This window comes from Camellia sinensis, chromosome 6 (genome assembly GCF_055761805.1).
Source record: "Camellia sinensis isolate YWXY chromosome 6, ASM5576180v1, whole genome shotgun sequence".
NCBI lineage: Eukaryota > Viridiplantae > Streptophyta > Magnoliopsida > Ericales > Theaceae > Camellia > Camellia sinensis.
The window spans coordinates 34,355,106-34,378,204 of record NC_138966.1 but is presented as its reverse complement, the minus strand read 5'-3'; the positions used below and the strand labels follow the sequence as shown (position 1 = coordinate 34,378,204).

Below are 23,099 nucleotides of genomic sequence, written 5' to 3'. Positions count from 1 at the left end.
AAATTGTTGATTTGACATTTGAAATTTGATACAAAAATTTACAACTCATACAACTCAAAATTATTTTAAAGCACATAAAAAATTTTAAAAATTTCAGAAAATATTTTTTTCGATTATATATCAATTGCAAAAAAAAAATGTACAAAAAAAATCACTATTCCGGTCAACCGGTCGGACGTCCCGTTTTGAAAAAAAAAATTGAAACACGCGCTCGGTTTTGACAGAACAGACAGAGCGTTCTACAGAGCTATGGAAAATTAATTCAACAGCTCCATCCAAACACCATACTCAAACTACTACGTTGAATCACATTTTGAAATCACAACCAAACATAGCCTTAATGTTTCTGATGGAATTCCACACCTCAGAGTTGGAAATAGGGGCAAGGAGTCTATTGTTATCCTCAAGAGTAAATCTGGTTCTAGCAATATTGATCCAATTATTCAACAAGGGAGTCTCCTCCTATTGGAAAAGTTTACTAAAATGATCCAATATGTGGGCTTTGAAGGCAGTAGTGTTGGAAACCCAATTACCACCATCATCCTTTAAAACATGGATTTTCAACTTCCTTCTTTTGGTAATGGTAGATATGTGAAAAAAAAAAAAAAAACCTGGTATTTTGATCCCCCATAGTGATCCACTTACTTCTAGATTTTTGATACGATCAAAGTTCTTCTTGAAAGAGAGTCAAATTATATTGCTTTATCAAGTCTTGTCCAAGGGTAAGCAGGTTAGAGAAGAAAGAATGAGCTTGGGCTTTTTTAATGCCTTCTATACAAGCAAGGAGAACTCTTTTTCTTTTAAAAATATTCCCAAAGACTTCTTTATTCCAAATTTTAACATTAAGAGTAAAAGAATTAATAGCTTCAAGACGGTTAGAATCCATATTAGACCAAGAATTGAGAACAACATCAATAAAGTTAGGATGAGTAAGCCAAGCAGCTTCAAGTCTAAAAGGCCTATTTTGAGGGTTGGAGGGCATACCTTGGGTGTAGACCACCAGTGGTGAGTGGTCGAAGTAAGTTCTTGGAAGAGTTCTCACAGTACTTTCAGGAAAGAGAGCTCGCCATTGGTCATTACTCATAACTCTGTCTAGCCTTTCCATAATATCTGTCAGTCCTTGTCTGTTGTTGGTCCAAGTGAGTCGAGGTCCGACGCTTCCCAAGTCAATGAGATTACAGTTGCTAATCCTTTCAGCGAATCGCCGAGATCTGCCATAGTTGTGAGTATGGGAGAAGCTTCTGCGCTCACTCTGATTGGTGTAATCATTGAAGTCTCTAGTAACCAGCCATGGCTTGTTGATGCTATTCGCAGTGTCTTCAAGATCTCCCCATAAGGTGTCTCTGGCAGAGGGGTTAGGGTTGGCGTATACTGCAGAAAGTAGCCATTCCTCATAATCTTCTTTTTGGATAGTGGCCTGGATATACTGGTTCGAGACTACTGAAGCTCTCACATTTACGTGGTCAATATTCCATATCAACCAAATACCTCCAAATCTGCCAACTAGGTCTATAAATGGTGAATGCTGAGAAACCCAGGTTGTTGAAGAAGTTGCCCATAGAGCTGAAAGTAACTTTGGTTTCCGTCAGTATAAGGATCTCAGGTTTGTAGAGGTGGAGGAGCTCCTTCATGTTTCTTCTGAAGGTGTTATTACCTACCCTGTGGCTTGCAAAATGAAAACAAAATGAAAGTAATTACACATTTATGAAGGTGTAAAGTAGACTCATATTGGGAAACAAACAAGCCAAAATTATTTGTATCTTTACATTTTCATAACTTTTTGTTACTAATTTGTATTTCTTTAAGCTTATAAAAAAAATATTGAATTCTCATTAATAATGATTTAATTTACTAATTGGTTAATATATAATAATAATAATAATAATAATAATAATAATAATAATAATAATAATAATAATAAAACAACCCATATGCTTAATTCTTAGGTCATCAACTCTAAAAGAAGACTGGATTAAAAAAATAAATATTGGACATTAAAAAATTAAGGGAGAAATTATTGGAAACTCCCATTTTGCAGAGTTGTATTCTACCAAGTCCTATTTTAAAATTAATAGACGTCCAAGTTCTATTTTTTTGGTAATGCGATCCGAAGGATCCCATTATGTAATGATGGAATGGTTTTTTTGACTAATGTACCCTTTTTTTGTGGTTGAAACGGTTTTTGGGAGGGTTTTTGAATTATTTTGATTACACTGATTTCGGTGTCCACTATGGGAAGATCAAGTGTGGCCTTGGCTTTATGATGTGGGCCATCCAAATGTGGTTCACCAAAGTGGTTTTTCTGCAAAATAATGGGTTGTCTTCAAATGTGGGCTTCAAACAACGATGTGGGTCACAAACGTGACCAAAGTGGTTTTTCTACAAATTAATGGGTTGTCTTCAACGTGTGGGTCACATGATGGACTTGCAGTACGATGTGGGCCACCAAAATGTGGTTCAACAAATTGATGTGGACCATAAAAAGTGGTTCACCAAATTGATGTGGTCCACAATTTTGTGGGTATGGAAAATGATGTGTGCTCCCCAAACGTGGGCTTCCAAAAAGTTTTGACGCACCAACGTGTGAGTCATAAAAAAATGCTAAACCCACAAAGCTCTATAGTAAGCTTTTCCAAAACATAACATACATCCACATCATTACAAAAAACGTTACATACACCTACATCATTACAACATAATATCACAAATCAAAAAACATTACACACATCCACAATTTTGTGGGTATGGGAAATGATGTGTGCTCCCCAAACGTGGGCATCCAAAAAATTTTGGCGCACCAACGTGTGGGTCATAAAAAAATACTAAACCCATAAAGCTCTATAGTAAGCTTTTCCAAAACGTTACTGTTGGCTTATTTTTCCTATGAAGGAAAATATCATAAATGCGAGCGTGCCAACAAGGATTGAAAAATCCTTACAGATTAAATTCAAGCCAATTATCAAGCGATTGTGTTGACGGTTCTTTTGCCTCAATGAAGAGGACTTCAAATTTGCCAAGCGTAGCGAAAAGAAAAAGTAAAAGAAGAAAAAGGGACGGAGAAAGACGATTGAGTAAACAATCAAAGTAATAATTACTTACCTCTACTCCTATGCTTTGAAAAGGAAGTGCATTAAATGCTTCGAAAATGAAATGCTGAAAATAAATGCTTCGAAATATAAATCTATGTTAAACTACTCCTAAGATAAGGAAATGACAAGAAATATTGAAATCAATTGTCTTTAATTTGAATCCTCGATCTTTACAATGTAGCCATTAATGGCTATTTATAGAAGAAAAAATATAGCAATAACTACTTAGTAACTACCCATTTCTTCCATCTTCATTCTTGTCTTGCCATGTGTCCTCCCACTCATCCACTTTGTCCTCCCACTCATCCATTTTGTCCTTCATATTCTCCATTATCTCTATAACTTTTTTTAACTTCCAAATGAATAAGAGGATGCCACGTGTCCTGCAATTATATAAATAATAAATAATAATAAAAATTGCAGATTTATGGTGCTAACATTACCCTCCACGGCTCTTAAAAATGATGTTTACTTGAATTTTTGAAGGGCCGAACCAAGCACATGACTAATCTAAGCAATAAAATGCTTCGAATAATATCAACAAAGTGCTTCGAATGATATAATAGCACCAATGAAGTGTTTCGAATGAGTATGAAATTATGACTAGATGTCTCGAATGCTAGCTATTACGGACTAGAAACAAGCTTCGAAGGTGGTACAAAGGACCAAAATCATCTTTCGAAGGTTGAAAGTGCCGACAAAGGACAAATTACATCCTTAGAAATACTCGGCAAAGTTTCGAAGGTTCATAACCACTATTATTGTTTCTTCGAAGCTGTTAATGCAAGATAGAGTGCTTCGGAGCTTACCAAATTATGGCAAAAGAGCCTTCGAAGCAGCTTTTGGCCAACATTGTAGTTATTCACATTTTGTATGTTCTGGTTCATACATAATTAATGAAAATATTAATTTTGTGCTTCGAACCAGTTATTAATTCTTCAAAGACACCAAAACTATTGTTCTTCAAACCAACTTATCATGCCAAAAAGAAGCATTATTCGACAACTAATTAATTGTCATTTTACATATATTTGAAGAGATGTACGCATTTCGAGAGTTTTCAAAGCTTTATACAGTTTCGAAGGTGAAGTAATCAACCTTCGAAACAACTCTTGATGTTTCGAATGTATCTTCAAAGCTTTATACAGCTTCGAAGGTGAAGTAATCAACCTTCGAAACAACTCTTAATCCTTCGAATGTATCTTCGATGCTTTGATTGTGTACATACAAACAATTGGCCATCAATTTGAAAAGATAAGCCATTCTCAACCATTTATTTAAATGCACAGGCTTTTTCTAGCCAAATTTATGCATTTTAAATGGTCATCCCTTGTTCTTAGTGCTTCGAACTCATAAGAACAATTTGTTAATTTTATTAGCCACATCATCAAAATTATATTTTGATGTGAACCACAAATCCAAAAAGGATTTTGAACACCAAAAGTTATGGTATAGTGCGACCATGAAAATTCATACTTTTTGACATTTTGAAAAATGTCAAAAATTTTGAATTCATGAACAGTGGCTTGTTCATTATTCTTGACCATGTTTGTTTTAAAAACTTGACTTTTGCCGAATAGGTTTTCATAATTATTTGGCAAAGTGGGTTGTTTTTTCATGTTAGCCATTAATGGCTTCTAAAAATCACCCATAGATATGTTATTTTCATGACTTGACTCTCTAGAATTTAATTTTTGGACCCCTCGAGTCATACATGGAACATCATTCTTAGCTAAATTTGGCTCAAGAACATGTTCTTTCGTTGTGTTAATTTCATAATTTGGCTCTTTTAAAACGGACTCTTGAACCCCCCGAGCCATTGATGAAATCAACTCTTTGCTTTTGCTATTTTTAACCATGGAAAAATTCTGAAAAAATTCACCAATTCCGGCCATTAAAGCCTCAGTTAAAGACTTGGTAGTGAGAGTTGATAACTCATCATTCCATTGGCGAATTTTCATATCAAGTTGATGAATTTCTCCAATTAAATGGTGTCTTTTTTCTTCCACCAAATAATATTGTAAGGGATGGAAGTTTATTTCATCAAGAAAATGGATCTCTTCTTGAAGATCCAAAATTTCTCTTTCACGCCAATATATTTCATATTGACAAGTTCGAATGGCGAAATCCAAATAGTTTGTCATTTCTTATACTTGGCTGTCCCACTGGGCGTGCCAAAAATTGTTGGCTTATTTTTCCTACGAAGGAAAATATCATAAATGCGAGCGTGCCAGCAAGGATTGAAAAATCCTTACAGATTAAATTCAAGCCAATTATCAAGCGATTGTGTTAACGGTTCTTTTGCCTCAACGAAGAGGACTTCAAATTTGCCAAGTGTAGCGAAAAGAAAAAGTAAAAGAAGAAAAAGGGACGGAGAAAGACGATTGAGTAAACAATCAAAGTAATAATTACTTACCTCTACTCCTATGCTTTGAAAAGGAAGTGCATTAAATGCTTCGAAAATAAAATGCTAAAAATAAATGCTTCGAAGTATAAATCTATGTTAAACTACTCCTAAGATAAGGAAATGACAAGAAATATTGAAATCAATTGTCTTTGATTTGAATCCTCGATCTTTACAATGTAGCCATTAATGGCTATTTATAGAAAAAAAAATACAACAATAACTACTTAGTAACTACCCATTTCTTCTATCTTCATTCTTGTCTTGCCATGTGTCCTTCCACTCATCCACTTTGTCCTCCCACTCATCCATTTTGTCCTTCATATTCTCCATTATCTCTATAACTTTTTTTAACTTCCAAATGAATAAGAGGATGCCACGTGTCTTGCAATTATATAAATAATAAATAATAATAAAAATTGCAGATTTATGGTGCTAACAGCTTCCCTCCTATATTTGAATTTGAATGTGAGTAACCATTGAAGCCACGTCACCTTGCATCTCTTTGTCGATCCGCTGCTACTCAGATCTTATAACAACCAATATTAACTACCACGTGTATGATCAGAATCGAAGACTTGACTGGTCTCCCCATATTACCCTTACTTTGCCACGCGTCAAATTGTCACTAGCTTGCACAAAATATGTAGCCAACATTACCCCCCGCACTAATATGCCCAAGACTTGGTGATATTAGTGGATCAGGGTCCTTTTCCCACGTCTTAGAACGTGCATGGGTTTTGCATCTTCCCAGAAATGCAACTGTCACTCACCATCTGTATTAATACTCTCGTTTAATCCTTTAAGCACTTCCACTGTCTTAGCATTCAAACAGACTGATACATTTCATGGCCGAATTAATTTTTTCCTCCAGCGATCGAGCACACGAAGAGTCATATGTCGATGTTGTTCCTTATCGAAAGAACGTCCATGCATTTATTAGCCACCTTTACCCACCTTTCTATATTCAGGTCATGGATGCCTTTGCAAATTACCAACCTTTGAATTACGAACACATTGCTCTTAATCCTTCGATTCAGAAAGTTGCAGATATAGACATAAGAAGTTCTTCCTCTAACTCACCCTTACAGTTCGATCAAACTGCTCTCAAACCTTTGATTCGGAAAGTTGCAAATATGGACTTGAGAAACTCTTCTTCACAAATCTCTGTATGGGATAAAGCTGCAACTTCTTCCTCTTCTGGGGGTCCTGACTGGATAAGCTGGTCAACACCTGAGACCTATGATTTGAAGGAGCGAATCAACCATCATTTTGTTGAGTTCACTGACCCTTCAGAGTTTCCTTCCTATGCTTGAAGTTCAGTGGTCTATCCCTATGTGCCCATTGATCATCGACGTAGTCTGGAGGAGAATCTTCTTGTAACATGGTATACATTCTCCATGCCTACAAAGATAGTGCACGTTGCCCGCCGCCCAGAAGAAGCACAAGGGTACAACCCATCATTCTTAGCCCAGAGGGCGAAGATTTGTTCTTCTAACTGGCTTGATTATATTAATGCCTTTGTTCCTTCTGCTCCCGTGTCATCTCCGAAAATAGAAGCATCCGCACCTTCTTCTTCGTCTCCCGAAATTGAAGTATTCATACCTTCTCCCCCACCAACTCTTTGCTGGACAGAGAGACTGAAGCTTGCCCTATCCATGGAAAACGTCTTCCCACCTTATAAACCTCTACCTTCTTCTACTCCAGCTGAGCGGAAACAAGCTCAACTTCTGCTTGCAGCTTTCTCTCACTTGCCCTTTAATGTTCTTGAGGACGAAGTCCCTCTCAAGAACCTTCGATGGGCTTGTGATATTCTGACTAAGGGCCATGTCCTTAATCCCCTTGCTCAGGCAGAACTTCATATGTTTCTGGACCAACTTCCATTGCTCCTTCACTGGCATCGAAATTCTGTGGCTACTACACAATCTTTAGACCAACTTTCGTCTCTTTGAATTCATGCTCAGTACGAAGCAGAGAACTTCATTGAAGAATTCAGTGATTTCAAGAATAAAGATTCTGCGTATTGGGATGACTTAGACATTGACAAATTGGAACAAGGATTAAGAGAGGTGGCTTTCGAAATAAAGGCTGAAGAGCTCTACTACGAAGTGAGAGCACATCAACTTATGCAGCCAATGCTAGAAAACTTGGAAGATAGAATAAGGAAAGAACAAAAGTTTATTGATCATTATTGGACTAAATTTCATGATCTTGTTATTTATTCCATTCCTTATTTTTATGAGCTTGAGTTCATACCGAGATAGGGTCATCTGATGTAATCGCTTTGGTTTTAATATGAACAAAATTCTTCTTCATTTGGCATTGTTTGACCCTGCTTTCACTTGTGTTTTAAAAGTCAATTCAGAGTTTCGAATTTTGAACAATTTTATCCTTTGAATCTAGATTTAATTGTTTTAAATGAAACACTAAAAGAGCCAATTATGAACCTTTCCAATTTGTGGAATAAAGTTGACAGTTTTGGCTAATTTTTTCAATTAGAAACAGCGCTTCGACTCTAGCAATCTTATACTTAAAGTCTGTTTTGACCATAGTCAACATCTAGTCATTGTCATTATTGCTTTTGATGTTTCAAACACCAAATCCCACTCTTAAAGAATCTCAAGTTTTGCCTCGAAGGACAATACCTTTTGTTAAAAACCAAAAAACAGGTCTTTAAACTCTTTGAAGTGAAATAAACACTTGAGTATTCTTATATTTTGGGTATGGAAACCTGCTTCGAAGCCGGCTTCTCTGTTTCGGAGCTGTTTTTTTTTTTTTTTTTAAATTGGCGCTAAGACTTGGCTTCGAAGCCAAATATCTTACTTCGAAGCTAGCCTCAACATCTGGGCTTGGTTTTTCCCTCCAAAAGTATCAATATTGAAGGAAACTTTTTGTATTCGCACTTCTAACAGCTCGCGCAATATATTTTCAAACACGAGGGCTTTTTTAAAAAACCCTTTTGTTTCGTGCTTTGAAACCACTTGCTCTTTTAACGCACAAACCCCTCTTTCTACCGATCTACGGCTCCTCTCTACTTCCTTTCTCGGTTTTACTTTCAAGAAAAGCATACTGTCAATGGCTTCTCCCTTAGTATCAGTTGTAGAGCGTACGAGCCCATCTGTGACCCTGAAGAGGATCATTGATGCAGAATGTGAGAAGTACAAAGCTGGAGAGAAAAGCGCTATTGATGGACGCATCTTTGTCCCTCGTCGCCATGTGCAGCTAGACTACGTGCTCGGGTCCATATTCAAAGAGATCCTCACTGAGCTCCCAGCCCTGTATCCCCGTCTGGAAGACCAATGTCTCCTTTACGAAGGTGGTCTTGACTGGAGGAACTGGAGGATAAATCGCCCCCACCGATGCTGGCCCACGGTGAGACCAGAGTGGCAAGAATGGTATGATCAGGTTATTCCTGCTAGGACCTTGGACCTTCAAGAACTCTGCCTTCTCGATGCTCTCAGACTATCTAGGGTAACTATCTCAGAGGACCCTTTCCTTATTCTTGCTGCCTTATGTTTTTGGAATTCTGTCTTTAACTTTTTCCAATTTAGATGCGGGATGATGGCCCCTACTGTTCTTGATATTTGCCATTTACTAGGACTATCCCCCATTGGTACTCCATTTGGACCGGATTATCCTGATTTAGCAGTCCCTTTCTCTCTCCCTTCCCTTAACTCATCTTATAGTGATTTTGCTAGGGCTGAGAATAAAAGAGAGGGCCCTGTGACTGATAGGGAGTTCTTTTCTTTTTTATTGTATTGGCTTTGCAAATTCCTCTTCTGCACCTCTTCTCAGAGAATCATGCCTGAATTTGCCCTCTTGCCAAAGCCTTTGTTTTACAGAAAAAGGTGGCCTTAGCCCCACATGTTCTAGGTCACGTATATAGAGTCTGCTCCCTTTCTGTGAGAAACCCTTAGATGCTAATCAAGGGGGGCCATTCTGGATTCTTCAGTTTTGGCTTTTCGCCTATTTTACTCAGTTACAATCCAAATGCCTTAAATTTTCTGAGCCAAACCCTCTTACTCATGGCATAAGGTTGGCCAATGTTTCACTTTACCCTTCTACCTTTGCTTTTTACTTCTCTTTCTTCCACCAGCTCCTAGCCTCCCTTTCTACTTACCGTTTTTGTCCCTTCAAACCTTCCATTGGTCCATCTTGGTTGAGGAATTTCCTAAGTGACCAGTCCTGTACTTCACCTATTCACAAAGATATATGGGCTTCCATTCTGATTCCCAGAGAGTTATTTATCGGGACTTTGAACCCGAAGGCCTACAAATGCATTACTGAACCTTACTGTCCTGCTCAATTTGCTAGACAATTTGGCCTCACACAAGGGGTCCCAATACCTCTCTGTAGCAACACAAATCTCAGCTTTACTAGAAGGGATCTAAAAGTCCGAAAGTCCAGGCTAGAAGAGGCAACTTTTAAATTCATAGACGACTTGGCCAATTTCGAGTATACCCCTTTCATTCCTCAAGGTACTGTATTGAAGAGATACCAAAACTGGTGGGTGACTAACATGGAGATCTACTTGGCCATTCCACCTCTAAACCTACTAACGGTGTTAGATGTGACCAAGCCCAAAGGGGCTGGAATTGTCACTTCTTCCACTGTTTCAGTTGTAGCACAGGCTACAGCACAATCTACTCCTGCTGCTTCAATTTCTCCTAGAGTTACTCGAGCTGCCTCAAAGAAAGGTATATACCCTTGTCCCTTCTCCTTTTGTCTTTTTATAATGCATTTCGCCTTATCTTTAGTTCTTCTTTTATGGAGGTGGCCAATCACAAAAGAAAATGAGGCTCTTTGAGCTTGAGAAGGAAACATCCGATATTCAAGGAGAAGAAAAAGAAGAAGCAGATCAAGAGGAAGAGTTACCCTTGAAAATAAAAAAGAGAGCGATCATCTTTTCATTTGACTTGGTTAGGGATGAGACAACTGCCAGAGAGATGGATGATGAACTCATTTCTTCGGAATCCAAATCTCAGCTTGAAGAAGTTGAGAAGGAAATTGAGAAGGAGCAGACCCTGCCAATACAGAGAAAAAGGAAAAGAAAGGTGACTGTCTCTCCTTCTGATATGGTCGAAGACTCTGATTCCGAGACAATTGCCAAAGTAATGGAAAAGAGAAAAAAGATGTCTGCTTCTGCTCCTATCTTGGTTGAAGATACCATTCATGAAGCAGCCGTCAAGGCAGTAGAACCAGAACATTCTAAAGCCATGATTGTCTTCGAGAGAGCAGAGAAGAGACGGCAGCAACAATTTCTGAGAGATGAAGCTGCCGCTGCTGACATACTACAAAGGGAAACTGCAAGAAGGCAACAAACTGCTAGACATTACACCCTTCGTAGCTCTCCCATCATCGCTGACACTTCTGGAGCAGGTAATTCTTTATACTTCTGCGATTTTTCCTTTATCAGCCTTTGGTATTGAAGTTAACATTGCTTTACATTCCTTCCTCTTGCAGCAGCAACTTCTGAGTTCATCTTTCTAATGAGACCTCTCTCAGTTTCACTCGAGGTTGATCAGATGCAGGATGTAAGGGCTATTCAGACCATACTTCCACTTCCAAGGTCTATACTTCCTGCATTTTTCTTGAGGCCAAGCATTCCTGCACTTCTTTCTCTTGGTTTGACTCCATGTCTTTCCCACTTGACCCTTGACTTTCCTCAATTTACTTCTCTGTCGAGTCTTGCTCCTCTTTCTCCTTTCAAAGAGATTCCAACTGCTACCTCATCTCTGATGGCAATTGATTCCCCTATTGAGGGTGCTGGCAGCTCTCCAACTCGTGACTTATCACCTTTACCTAGCTCCAGCCCTCCTTCACTTGATTCATTGGTGGCTAGGACCATGGAGACCGTTAAAGATGTTCCACCCATTTCTCCTATCCTTATGCAGTCTTCTGTGTCTCCCATGGCAACCCTCTTGGCGCCCTCATGACTAATGATGAGATTGATGTCTTCGAAGTAAGATTGGCTAGCCTCTTTGACATCACCTCTACTTCTCCGATATTCGATGAGGAAGCGGAGCCATTAGTTTTGGCTGATTCTTTGTTGGAAATTTTTTAGAGCTTTCCTTCCTCCAGCAGCCAGCCTTCTGTACCTTTGATAGACTCAAACACCTGCCTGGACCTGTTAATTTCCTTTTCGAGGATTCCCTTCGAGGCTCTACAAAGGCCTATAATTAAAAATGGGTTTCTTCAGTGCTGCAAACTTGCTGAGCAGTCCGGTATGGATGTCTCAAATCACCTATCCCAGGCAGCAGCTACTATCAACTTCTACATCAGCATTTGTCATGCTGCCAAGGCTGCGGATGAGAAATTGGTTAGAGACCAAAGTTTTGTTTCTCAAGTGCATACTGAAGTATCGAAGCTTAAGGAACAACACTCCTCTGCCTCCACTTTCGAACTCAACTACTGGAGAGGAAAGCTCAACTCGAAGAGGAGCTTTCTGCAGTGAATCAGGCCTTACTCCGAACTGACATCAAACTGCAAATCACCAATCAAGGGCTGACCGATCAAAAGAGAGACATGGCTGCAGCTATTCAACTATTTTTGTCATTTACCAATAGGAAATCTGTTGTACGAAAACAACTAAAACATTGTAATGATTTTTGGGCCAATTTGTGGCATGATGTACTTGACTCTTTATAAAAAACATTTTCTTATTTATCATCTTATGTTCTTGTACTCAGTGTTTATTTTATTCCTTGTGTTTCCCAAATAGTTGGAAAATAAGGCTTTAAATATCTGTCATTAATCTTTTTGGGATGCACATAACCATTCAAATTTTTCAAATGGTATGCTCCAAAAGGCAAAATTCTATGAATTTGATATGGTCCTTCCCAGTTAGGTGACCATTTGCCAAATCTATGGCTTTTAATTCCTATTGGAAGTATTGTCTTCCACACCAAATCGCCTTCATCAAAGCCAACGTGTTTGACTTTCTTATTATAATTTTTGGCTGTTTTCTTCTTCTGAAAGAGAATGCTATTTAATGCCAGAATTCTAGCTTCATCTATGTCTTCTAACTCCAAGCACATACTCTGATAGTACTGCTCGGGATCCAACTGGTCTTGGCATCTTACCCTCAAGGATTTAACATTGATCTCCACAGGTAATACTACATCATGCCCATAAACTAAGGCATAAGGAGTGACTCCTGTGCTTGACCTTGGGGAAGTTCTATAGGCCCACAATACATCTAACAATAAGTTATGCCAGTCCCTAGGATTATCTTCCACAACCTTTTGTATTCCTTTTTTTAAGGACTTGTTAGATGATTCAGCTTGACCATTGGCTTGTGCATAATATGGGGTAGAATTAACAAGGCTAATTCCAAACTCAGACACAAAAGACTTTACCATTTTCCCATCAAAAACAGTCCCATTATCAACCGTTATCGTTTGTGGGATGCCAAATCTATGGATGAAATCTTTAATGAACCCAATAACCTCCGTCTGATCTACAGCTTTGTATGGCTTAGCTTCGACCCATTTTGTGAAATAATCAGTAGCTACCAAAATGAAACAATGATACTTCGAAGAGGGTGGGTGTATTTTCCCCATCATATCCATGGCCCATCCTCTGAACGGCCAAGGTTTTACTACTGCATGTAGATCAGTTATGGGCACATGCCTTATTGTACCATGCTTTTGACATGCCTGGCAGCCCTTTGCATATTTTATACAGTCTTTAAGGATAGTTGGCCAATAATAGGAATGTCTTCGAAGCAGCCATCTCATATTTACACCAGGCTGATGTGCACCACAAATGCCTTCATGAACCTCAGCCATAGCTATTAATGCTTCTTTTGGCCCTAAACATTCCAACAATAGACCATCTCTCCCCCTTTTGTAGAGATCATTGTTATATATAATGTATTGCACAGATTGTAATTTAACTCTTCTGCTGGCTTTTGAGGACGGGCCAGCCAAGTACTGTATTATTGGATGCCTCCAATCTTGTTCCTGCAGATCATTATGATTGATTTCCAAGACCACATTCCTTTTATTTAAGGGTGGTATAAATTTTTGGCATGTTGTTTGGCTTACGTCCCGTTGGGTACCATCCTTTCTCTTGAAATTCGAAGCTTCCTGAGCCACATCATTAGCGCTATTATTCAAGAATCTTGAAACATGAGTTACATTTGCTATTTCAAATTGAGAGAGCAAATGTAATGCGATAACATAATACGGCAGCATACTTATACTTTGACACTTGAAAATTCCTTTTACTTGGTTAACGACCAATTGGGAATCTCCAAATATGTCAACTGCATGTACTTGTAATCCAATAAGAATTTCCAATCCCACTATCAAAGCTTCATATTCAGTTTGATTATTAGAACAAGCAGTTTCATCCACTCTGAAACCATGTGTGGTTTCTATTCCTTGCGATGACTTGATTAGTATACCAATTCCAGTTAGGCCATTGGCTTTCGTCCATCAAACCACATTTGCCATGGTTCGACACTAGCCATACTAAGTTCCATTATCTCTTGACTCTCTGTTTGAGATGGATGGTCTGCCAAAAAATTGGCTAAAACTTGTCCTTTCACTGCCTTTTGGGGCACATATTCTAAGTGAAATTCTGACAAGGCTAATACCCATTTGCTAATTCTTCCCCTCAACATAGGTCTAGATAACATATATTTAACCAAATCTGTGGTTGCAATTACCAAGATAGTCGTAGGCAAAAGGTAATATCTTAATTTCATTACAGTAAAATACAGCGCAAGGCAAAGTTTTTCTACAGCTGAATATTTACATTCACAAGAATTTAAAAACCTACTAAGGTAATTGTACGGGGAGCAAATATTCCGACGTGCCCGTATTCCTTTCTTCCGTGCTCCGTCGATATCCGATCACCTGCGAGCAAATAACGGTGAGCTACCCAGCGGTGTGTGGCCGGAAAAATCCTCCGACGGTCAAGTTAGCACACACCTTAGAGGGAATAGAGAGAAGGGAGAGAGTGTTTGAGTGTAAGGATTTTCTTACAGAGTGTTCGTGTGTTGCGTATGGGGGGCGCAGACATGCTTATATACCTTCTGAGCCCCATATCCACTCCCTGTCATCTCCTGACATGTGGCTCTGCTATCCCATCTGTCAGCATAAACCATGCCATTCATCACCTGCTCTCAACTGCCTGCCAACACAGCTGGTGCTCGGCAGCCGAGCTGCCCTACCTCGGTCGTACCATGCTTCATACCTTAAGCGCCTAACCGGATAAACAAACGGTGGACCGGGCTAAGCGGCATCCCGGCCGAGCCTAGCCCAGATGCTTACTTTGATCGGCCTTCTCGCCGGTCAATCAACTACCTCGGCTGACCGCGCCTTTCCGAGCGCCGGTCTCTCGGTCTGTCTGGTTTCGACCATCCTCGGACCAAGCATCCTGGTCTGACCGGTCACTTCCCGACCGAGCAACTTCTGCACGGTCCGGGGCGGCACACAGTCCAAACCTTGCCCGGCCCAAGTTCTGGTAGCCCATCTCCGGGTGAACAGTTGATCATCTCGGCTCAATGCACTGCTGGGCCCTCAGCTTGCCCGGTCGATACCCCGGCCCAACACCGGATCATAAATCACCCTCTCAATTGCCCCTTAATCCCGTCCGCGAAAGCGTGACTGGGATTACTCACTTCGACCGAGATAACATTTCTCCGGTCGTCAAGACGCCAAGCCTTTGCCGAGCTAATCTGTTATCCTTACCCGGTCATGTTCCTCGGCTTACGGCCTTTTCGTCGAAAGTAACTCAGCTGGCTCTTCGTCTCTTCATCCCGTCGCTTCAATCCTGACGTAGCCATAAATGGGGACACGTGGCGAGCTCCCATTGGTCATCGAGAAGCCAACCCGCCGTTCTTGTCAGATTTTGAATTTGGGCGGTCTCTTTCGCCTATACAAACTCCCCCCCCATCCTTACACTCAAACACTCTCTCCCTTCTCTCTATTCCCTCTAAGGTGTGTGCTAACTTGACCGTCGGAGGGTTTTTCCGGCCACACACCGCCGGGTAGCTCACCGTTATTTGCTCGCAGGTGATCGGATATCGACGGAGCACGGAAGAAAGGAATACGGGCACGCCGGAATATTTGCTCCCCGTACAGTAATAAACAGCTTACTCCCTGCCTTCCTCATTGTCTTGGGCTAAGAAAGCTCCCAATGAATCTTATGCTGCAGCTATGTACAACTTCAAAGGCTTAACGCCATTTGGTGGCATCAGTACTGGAGGGTTGGCCAAGTAGGCTTTGATTCCATCGAAAGCACTTTGATGCTCCGTTGTCCACACAAATTCCTCTTCATCTTTCAGCCTTAATAAGGAAGAAAAGACTTTAGTTTTCCCTGCAGTGTTAGAAATGAATCTTCGAAGAAAATTAACCTGTCTAAGGAACTTTTGTAATTCTTTCTTACTTGATGGAGGTCTGGCTTCAATGATGGCTTTGGCTTTATTCTGGTCAATCTGTATTCCTTTCTTGTGTACTACATAGCCCAAGAAGTTTCCAGATGATACGCCAAAAGCACACTTAAGAGGATTAAGCTTCAATTTGAACTTTCTCATTCTTTCAAAGGCTGCCTCTAGGTGAAACAGATGTTCCTCCATGGATTGGGATTTAACCACAATGTCGTCAATATAACACTCTAAATACCCACCAATAAGGTCATGAAAGATAGTGTTCATAGCCCTCTGATATGTGGCCCCGGCATTCTTTAGGCCAAACGGCATTTTAACCCATTCGAAGGTCCCGATATTCCAGGGCATCTAAATGCTGTCTTGTGAACATCCTCCTCCGCAATGCAGATTTGGTTATAACCAGAGTGCCCATCTATCATTGATAAAATCTGATGTCCTGCTGAGCTATCCACCAGCAAATCTATTATAGGCATAGGATATTCATCTTTTGGAGTCGCCAGATTTAGGTTTCTAAAATCGATGCATACCCTCATTTTGCCATTCTTCTTAACTACAGGTACAATATTAGATAGCCACTCAACATACCTGGCTGTCCTGATAAAGCCTGCTTTGAGTAGTCTAAGAATTTCTTCCTTAACTTTCTGGATCACGTCTGAACCCATTCTTCTTGGTTTTTGTTTGTATGGCTTGAAGTTAGGCTTTATGGGAAGCCTATGTTCCACTAATGACCTATCCAATCCTGATAGTTCATTGTATGACCATGCAAAACAATCTTTATATCTTCTCAGAATAACCAACAACTGGTCCCTATCAAGAGAATTCAACCAAGCACTTATATAAATAGGTTGTTGTACAGAATCTTCCCCTAAATTTATTTCTTCTAAGGGGTCTTGTAGCTGAGTACTTACTGGAACTCCTTCTTTGATCCCTTCTGACTTCGAAGTAGTCTCCTTGCTGTGTTCTGTTTCCAGGCTCTTTGATTCCTCCTCTTTATTCTCCTCCTCATAGACAAAGTCTGTCCACAAGGTTTCTTCTTCCTGTATTTCTTGGACTTTCGTTTCTATGTCTAATGCACAGTATTTATCAAGGGTCAAAACTCTGGCTTGTTGCTGCTCCCGCTTGTAGCCAATTGTCATGACTTCTTTCTCTTGCTCCCGTACTTTCTGGACTATTGACTTTGTATCCAATATTGAAAACTCAATTAAAGCCAAAGACCTGGCTTCTGGTGCTTCATCTTGCTGCCTACAACCAGGCATCATTGTCATCTTTAACAACCAGCTCTTCATCAGCACTCCCCTGGACTAAGTGTTTCAGGTGTGCTACTTCCTTATCAGCCGGTACTTCGGCTGAGCCATCGGATTTCATCAGTATACTGACCGGTGCCACGCCATCAATATACAACTTGGCTTCTGCGAAATCTGCACAGGCTATGAAAGGTTGAGGATCTGCATTAATTTCCTCCGTCTCCCCATTGCCTAGAGCTATTATCCTTTTCTGATGCAAAGAGGAAGGCACACATTTATTAGTGTGGATCCAATCTCTACCAAGTAAAGCATTGTACTTCGCATTGCTGTCGATGACGAAAAACGCTGTCATGCAGTCCTTGGTTCCCACACTCAGGTTGATGGGTAGAATTCCCTAGGCCATCTGTTTGTCTCCAGCAAAACCAGCAATGGTTGTACTGGTTGGGATCAACCTGGGATTCTTTTTCCCTAATTTCTTCAAGGAGGATTTCGGTAGTAAGTTCACCACTGCCCCATTATCCACTAAGACTCGGTTTAACTGTATCCCATCGAAGAAGGCCTTAATGTACAAAGGCTTAACATGCTGTGTCATAGAATTCGAGGGATACTCAAATGGATACGAGAGGTTAATACTTACCACTTCTTCACTCTCATACTCAGCCTCCATTGGGGTAACCATTCCGAAATTATCTTGTACCATACTCGCTTGTGAATCTTCACTAGAGATTGGAATTGGATCAACTTCTTGCCCCTCTTGATTCTCGTCTCCAGCTTGGAATTCCTGCGGTAGTATGTGTACCATGTTTACTGATACTGGGGAAAACGAGCCAAACTGGATGGCTGGCTATACCTGTTTCCCTTCTTGGCCACTTTGGTCAATTACCTCAGAAACATCCTGCATGCTGCATTCTGGTATTTCATTGTTAACAGGTTCCTTCGAATGATTTTCCTCAGCTGGTTTTCCAACCAAAAATGTTTGCTTGGCCATGAAAGCTTCGAACATTTCTTCTTCCACCATTTCTTTCTTTTGGCTCACGCCAATTTCTTCTTCTGTCTCGCTGCCACTCTCCATCAAAGCTTTCTCCAACCCTGCTAGGCTATCTTTCTCTCTGACTTTTAGTTCAGAATGAACCTTGGCCAACTGTTCTCTACTGCAACCCACCTCGTTTTGTAGAACTGGCTTTGGAGTATGGTCTGACTTTCGATTCTTCTTTTCTCCAGTCTGGATCAATGAAGAACTCACTCCACTTTCTGCCAGGTCTTGCTGGTATTGGGTGTACCTACGCTGAATTTTCCTCCTTTATGATCTGGAAATAACGGGGACCATATCTGGTTCCTTCGTTCTTGGGTGTTTCAGCAATACCCAGTTGTTGGGGGCTACCAAAGGAGGCTTAACCATCCTACCTCGATTTCTAACATTCCTTTGGGTAGGCATTTCCCTAGGTTTGTTTTGCATCACAAACCAATCTGGGACCCCAGGTACCCACGAACTTACTGACCCAGACGTTGAACTACCCTTTTCTTCCTTCGAGGTCACCTTCGAGGCTGGTTGTGAAGACAATTGTTTGGCCCTATCTCCAAGCTTTGAGCCTGATTCAGGCTTTCGATGATGGTGATCATTTTCTGTCCTTCGTGAAGCTAGTCCAGGGGGCCAATTTCTGGCTTTGATCCTAAAATCTGAACTCTTCTCCAATCTTCTTTCAGAATGACTACTCTCCATTCTGTAATAGTTAGGTGACCTGGTCTCATATAAGGGCCTCTTGCCTTTAGCATGCATTCTATCAACTGCAGGCTCTGCCGCCTAACATTAGCCGGGTACGGCCACTTATTATAAGCATTGGTTGGTTTGGAACGCCTCTGCACATCCCTGTAATATTGCTTCCCATCAACTGGAAGGCCGTTCAACCACTTATAACTCAATCTACACCTGGGACACATCCTTTGCATTACGGCTGCCTCTAAAGAGTCATCATCCAGTGCTTCTTCATCAAAGTCTTCCCTCTGACGTGAGAAATCTCGTCCAATAGCTGGTAGATTTCTAGTGTCTTTTTTTATTGCTGTCTGGTTGGCCACATGCATCTGTACATTGACTTCTTCCAATTCTTTCAAAGACAGGTTCTGAAAGTCTGACATAATGACATTGGCTGCCACCTCTCCAATTTCTGGAAATGGATTGCTATCGATCCCCATGGCTTTTTCAGCTTTGGCTGGGAATTTCAAACTCCCTTTCCGAATTTGTTCTTGGATCCTGTCTCGAAAAACAACACAGTTTTTAGTCGAGTGAGACCAAGAATTATGCCATTTACAATATACTTTTCCTTTAAGTTCATAAAGAGATGGAATTTTAACCCCTTTTGGTAACTTAAAGAAGTTGGCCGCAAGCAAATGATCAAAAATATCATCTGCCTTAGTTAAATCGAAAGAATACTTCCTGTGGAGATCTTTCTTTTTAAACTGCTGATCAATTGTCGTATCTTTATGAATTAATGCTTCACAGATCATAGGTTCTTTTCCCACAATCTCTGCTGCATCAATCTCATAATTAGGATCTTTGTAGTATGTCCTATATGATGCCTTATTTTGATCTTGTTCCTCTTCTAGTAATGCTTCATATCTAGATACTTTGTAAGTCAGTTCCACTAAATCCCTGAACTCTGTTGAATCAAACTTCTTTCGAAGCCTGAACTCTAAGCCATTTTGGGCCAATTTTACGAATTCTGGTTCCGGCAAGATTACTCTACATTTATTTCGAGCCCTCTTAAATCTGGAAATAAACTGAGTAGCCTTCTCTTCAGGCCTTTGACTCAATCTTGCCAAGTCTGCCATGGAAACTTCTGGCTCTGATTAGAAGAATTGGGCATGAAATGCCTCTTCCATTTGCTGCCAAGTCTGGATAGAGCCAGGTGGAAGGTTAATGTACCATACAAATGCTCCCCCAGTTAGAGAATTTGGGAATAGTCTCAACTTCATATAGTCATGATTGGTAAATTCACCACATTGAGCAGCAAACCTAGCAATATGCTCTACTGTTGATTGGTTTCCGTTCCCATGAAAAAGGACAAAATCTGGTATCCTGAAACCTCTTGGATATTTATGTACCCTGTCGACCCATTCTAGGTATGGTTTTCTGTACACAAGAGTTTGGACCCCCCGAGCCATTGGTCCACACAACTCCCTAACTATATCGATAATTTGATCCCTAGGGACCATATTTTGTGCCTGCTGAACCACTACCGGGGGAACAAACACAGGATTTGGTGGACAAACTTATGCTTGTGGTCCTCTTAGTCCATAGGGTGGTACATTTGGGACTGGCTGTCCCTGTGGTACAGGTTGCTGTTGGGGGTGTAGGTAACCTCTTTGAGCCTGTCCTGCGAAGGGACCCACGAAAGGTGCTGGAACAGGTATTGTATCCCTTCCATTTGTAGGAAAACCTTCCAACCCCCCGTGTATAACTTCGAATAAGGGATTATTGTACCCCCTAGTGCCAGGTATGGCTTCGAATGTGGGGTTTGAAACCATTCTTATGCCATTTTCTTGTACTGGGCCAGATCCACCAATTTGCATGGCTTCACTGTTGAACATTGAGGCATTCTGGCTAGCTACAGGCCTCGAAATGGGTTCGTACCAAGACTGAGGTGGTAATCTTTCATGAATCTGATTACTGGTTTGACCATTAGAATGTCCATTAACTTGCATAGGCTGTTTATCTCTGGCCAATCTTTGCTGATGGACATTTACTTCCTCCATGTGTCTTACATTTATTAGTTGGTGGTTATTCATTCGATCCAAAAAGGATACTGTCCACCTTTCCATTGTGTTTATTAATTGCTGTCCCATGGCATCTACTAAACCACCCCACGGATTTACTGGCTGAGTAGATGGGACATTGGATGGTCCAATTCCTTGGTCCCGTCCACTATTACGAACAAATGGTATTTGCTCTGAAGTACTGGTCTGTTCGACCATGGGTTCCGATAAGATAGGAGTCTCCACAGGATGTGTTATCACATTATCCTCTGGATTAGGTATCTCCACCTCTCCTTCCACGCCTTCTTCCAAACGTTCATTTTCTCCTTGTCTCCTACGTCTAGCCATTTTAAAGAGTCCCACTGGGTGTGCCAAAAATTGTTGGCTTATTTTTCCTACGAAGGAAAATATCATAAATGCGAGCGTGCCAGCAAGGATTGAAAAATCCTTACAGATTAAATTCAAGCCAATTATCAAGCGATTGTGTTGACGGTTCTTTTGCCTCAACGAAGAGGACTTCAAATTTGCCAAGTGTAGTGAAAAGAAAAAGTAAAAGAAGAAAAATGGACGGAGAAAGACGATTGAGTGAACAATCAAAGTAATAATTACTTACCTCTACTCCTATGCTTTGAAAAGAAAGTGCATTAAATGCTTCGAAAATGAAATGTTGAAAATAAATGCTTCGAAATATAAATCTATGTTAAACTACTCCTAAGATAAGGAAATGACAAGAAATATTGAAATCAATTGTCTTTGATTTGAATCTTGAATCTTTATAATGTAGCCATTAATGGCTATTTATAGAAGAAAAAATACAACAATAACTACTTAGTAACTACCCATTTCTTCCATCTTCATTCTTGTCTTGCCATGTGTCCTTCCACTCATCCACTTTGTCCTCCCACTCATCCATTTTGTCCTTCATATTCTCCATTATCTCTATAACTTCTTTTAACTTCCAAATGAATAAGAGGATGCCACGTGTCCTGCAATTATATAAATAATAAATAATAATAAAAATTGCAGATTTATGGTGCTAACAGTTTCATATACCCACATCATTACAAAAAACATTACATACACCCACATCATTACAACATAATAGCACAAATCAAAAAATATTACACACATCCACAATTTTGTGAGTATGGAAAATGATGTGTGCTCCCCAAACGTGGGCTTCCAAAAAGTTTTGGTGCACCAACGTGTGGGTCATAAAAAAATACTAAACCCATAAAGCTCTATAATAAGCTTTTCCAAAACGTTACATACACCTACATCATTATAACATAATATCACAAATCAAAAAACATTACATACATGGGCAAAACAATCCACCCCCAATTAATGGGACCTTTGGGTGTAACAAATTAAATATGGGACTGATTAGATTACAATTCTACATTTTAGAATTTATGAGTCAATTTCCCAAAATTAAGTTATGTTAGGGATTTTATATAAATTATCAAATTTTTTATCAAACATCTCACATGAGTGTGAGACTCATACACATGTAATTTATATGAATTTCACACCTATTTAAGATATTTAGTTAAAAATTTAATAATTTATTTAAAATAGATATTTTTTTAAAAAATTATGTAAATGATTGCAATTACATTAGTGATCAATTATTGGCCGATCAGAATCTTAAAAAGCAAAAAAGATGATTGGGTGATTTGGAATCTTAACGAAGACTAAAAGATGAAATGATTCCGTAATTCCAGCTGGCTTCTTGTCGGACTACCAAGCTTTGTGATAATTGTCCTTTCAAAACTATAAACGCTTGTTTTTTTTTGGCTTGATTTTGGTCCAATCCACTATCGGATTTGGACTGTATTATTGAGTTTGTAGGGATTTATTACGGGTTTCGTTTTAAAAATTTGAATCATTTAATGTGTAAAATTCGTCAAATACTATGTTCCGATAAAAATTACGTTGATCGGATATCGATAGTTATGTAATCAAAACAGTTTTTTATCAACCGTTAATTTATTCACCGTCCATTTTTTTTTATACAAAACTGAGTTGATCACATAGCTATCGATATCAGATCAAAGTGATTTTTCACAGCGATATAGTATTTAACGAGTTCTACGCATTAAACGGTTCAGATTTTCAAAACGGGACCCGTGGTGGGCCCTCACGGACCCAACAGCACGGTCCAGTTCGATAGCGGACTGGACCAAAGCCAGATCTTTTTTTTTTTAATC

The 23,099-nt window shown here is 39.9% G+C and overlaps 1 protein-coding gene across 1 annotated transcript; it reads right to left on the bottom strand.

The window, feature by feature from the left end:
• Positions 1-664: 664 nt before the first annotated feature.
• LOC145793260 (uncharacterized) lies at positions 665-8,690 on the bottom strand. Its single transcript, XM_082876042.1, has 2 exons — positions 8,564-8,690; positions 665-1,563 (listed from the first exon to the last, which is right to left on the bottom strand). The coding sequence occupies exons 1-2, from the start codon at positions 8,688-8,690 to the stop codon at positions 665-667; spliced, it is 1,026 nt and encodes a 341-aa protein (XP_082732168.1).
• Between the last annotated feature and the right edge of the window lie 14,409 nt (positions 8,691-23,099).

What these genes read in the sequence shown, in the direction of transcription:
- LOC145793260 (XM_082876042.1), bottom strand. Translation starts at nt 8,690, where the DNA reads ATGCGTCCATCAATAGCGCTTTTCTCTCCAGCTTTGTACTTCTCACAT. An exon ending in TAAGGGAGAAGCCATTGACA is followed by an intron (nt 1,564 to 8,563) that starts GTATGCTTTTCT and finishes AGTTACTTTCAG; the next exon opens with CTCTATGGGCAACTTCTTCA.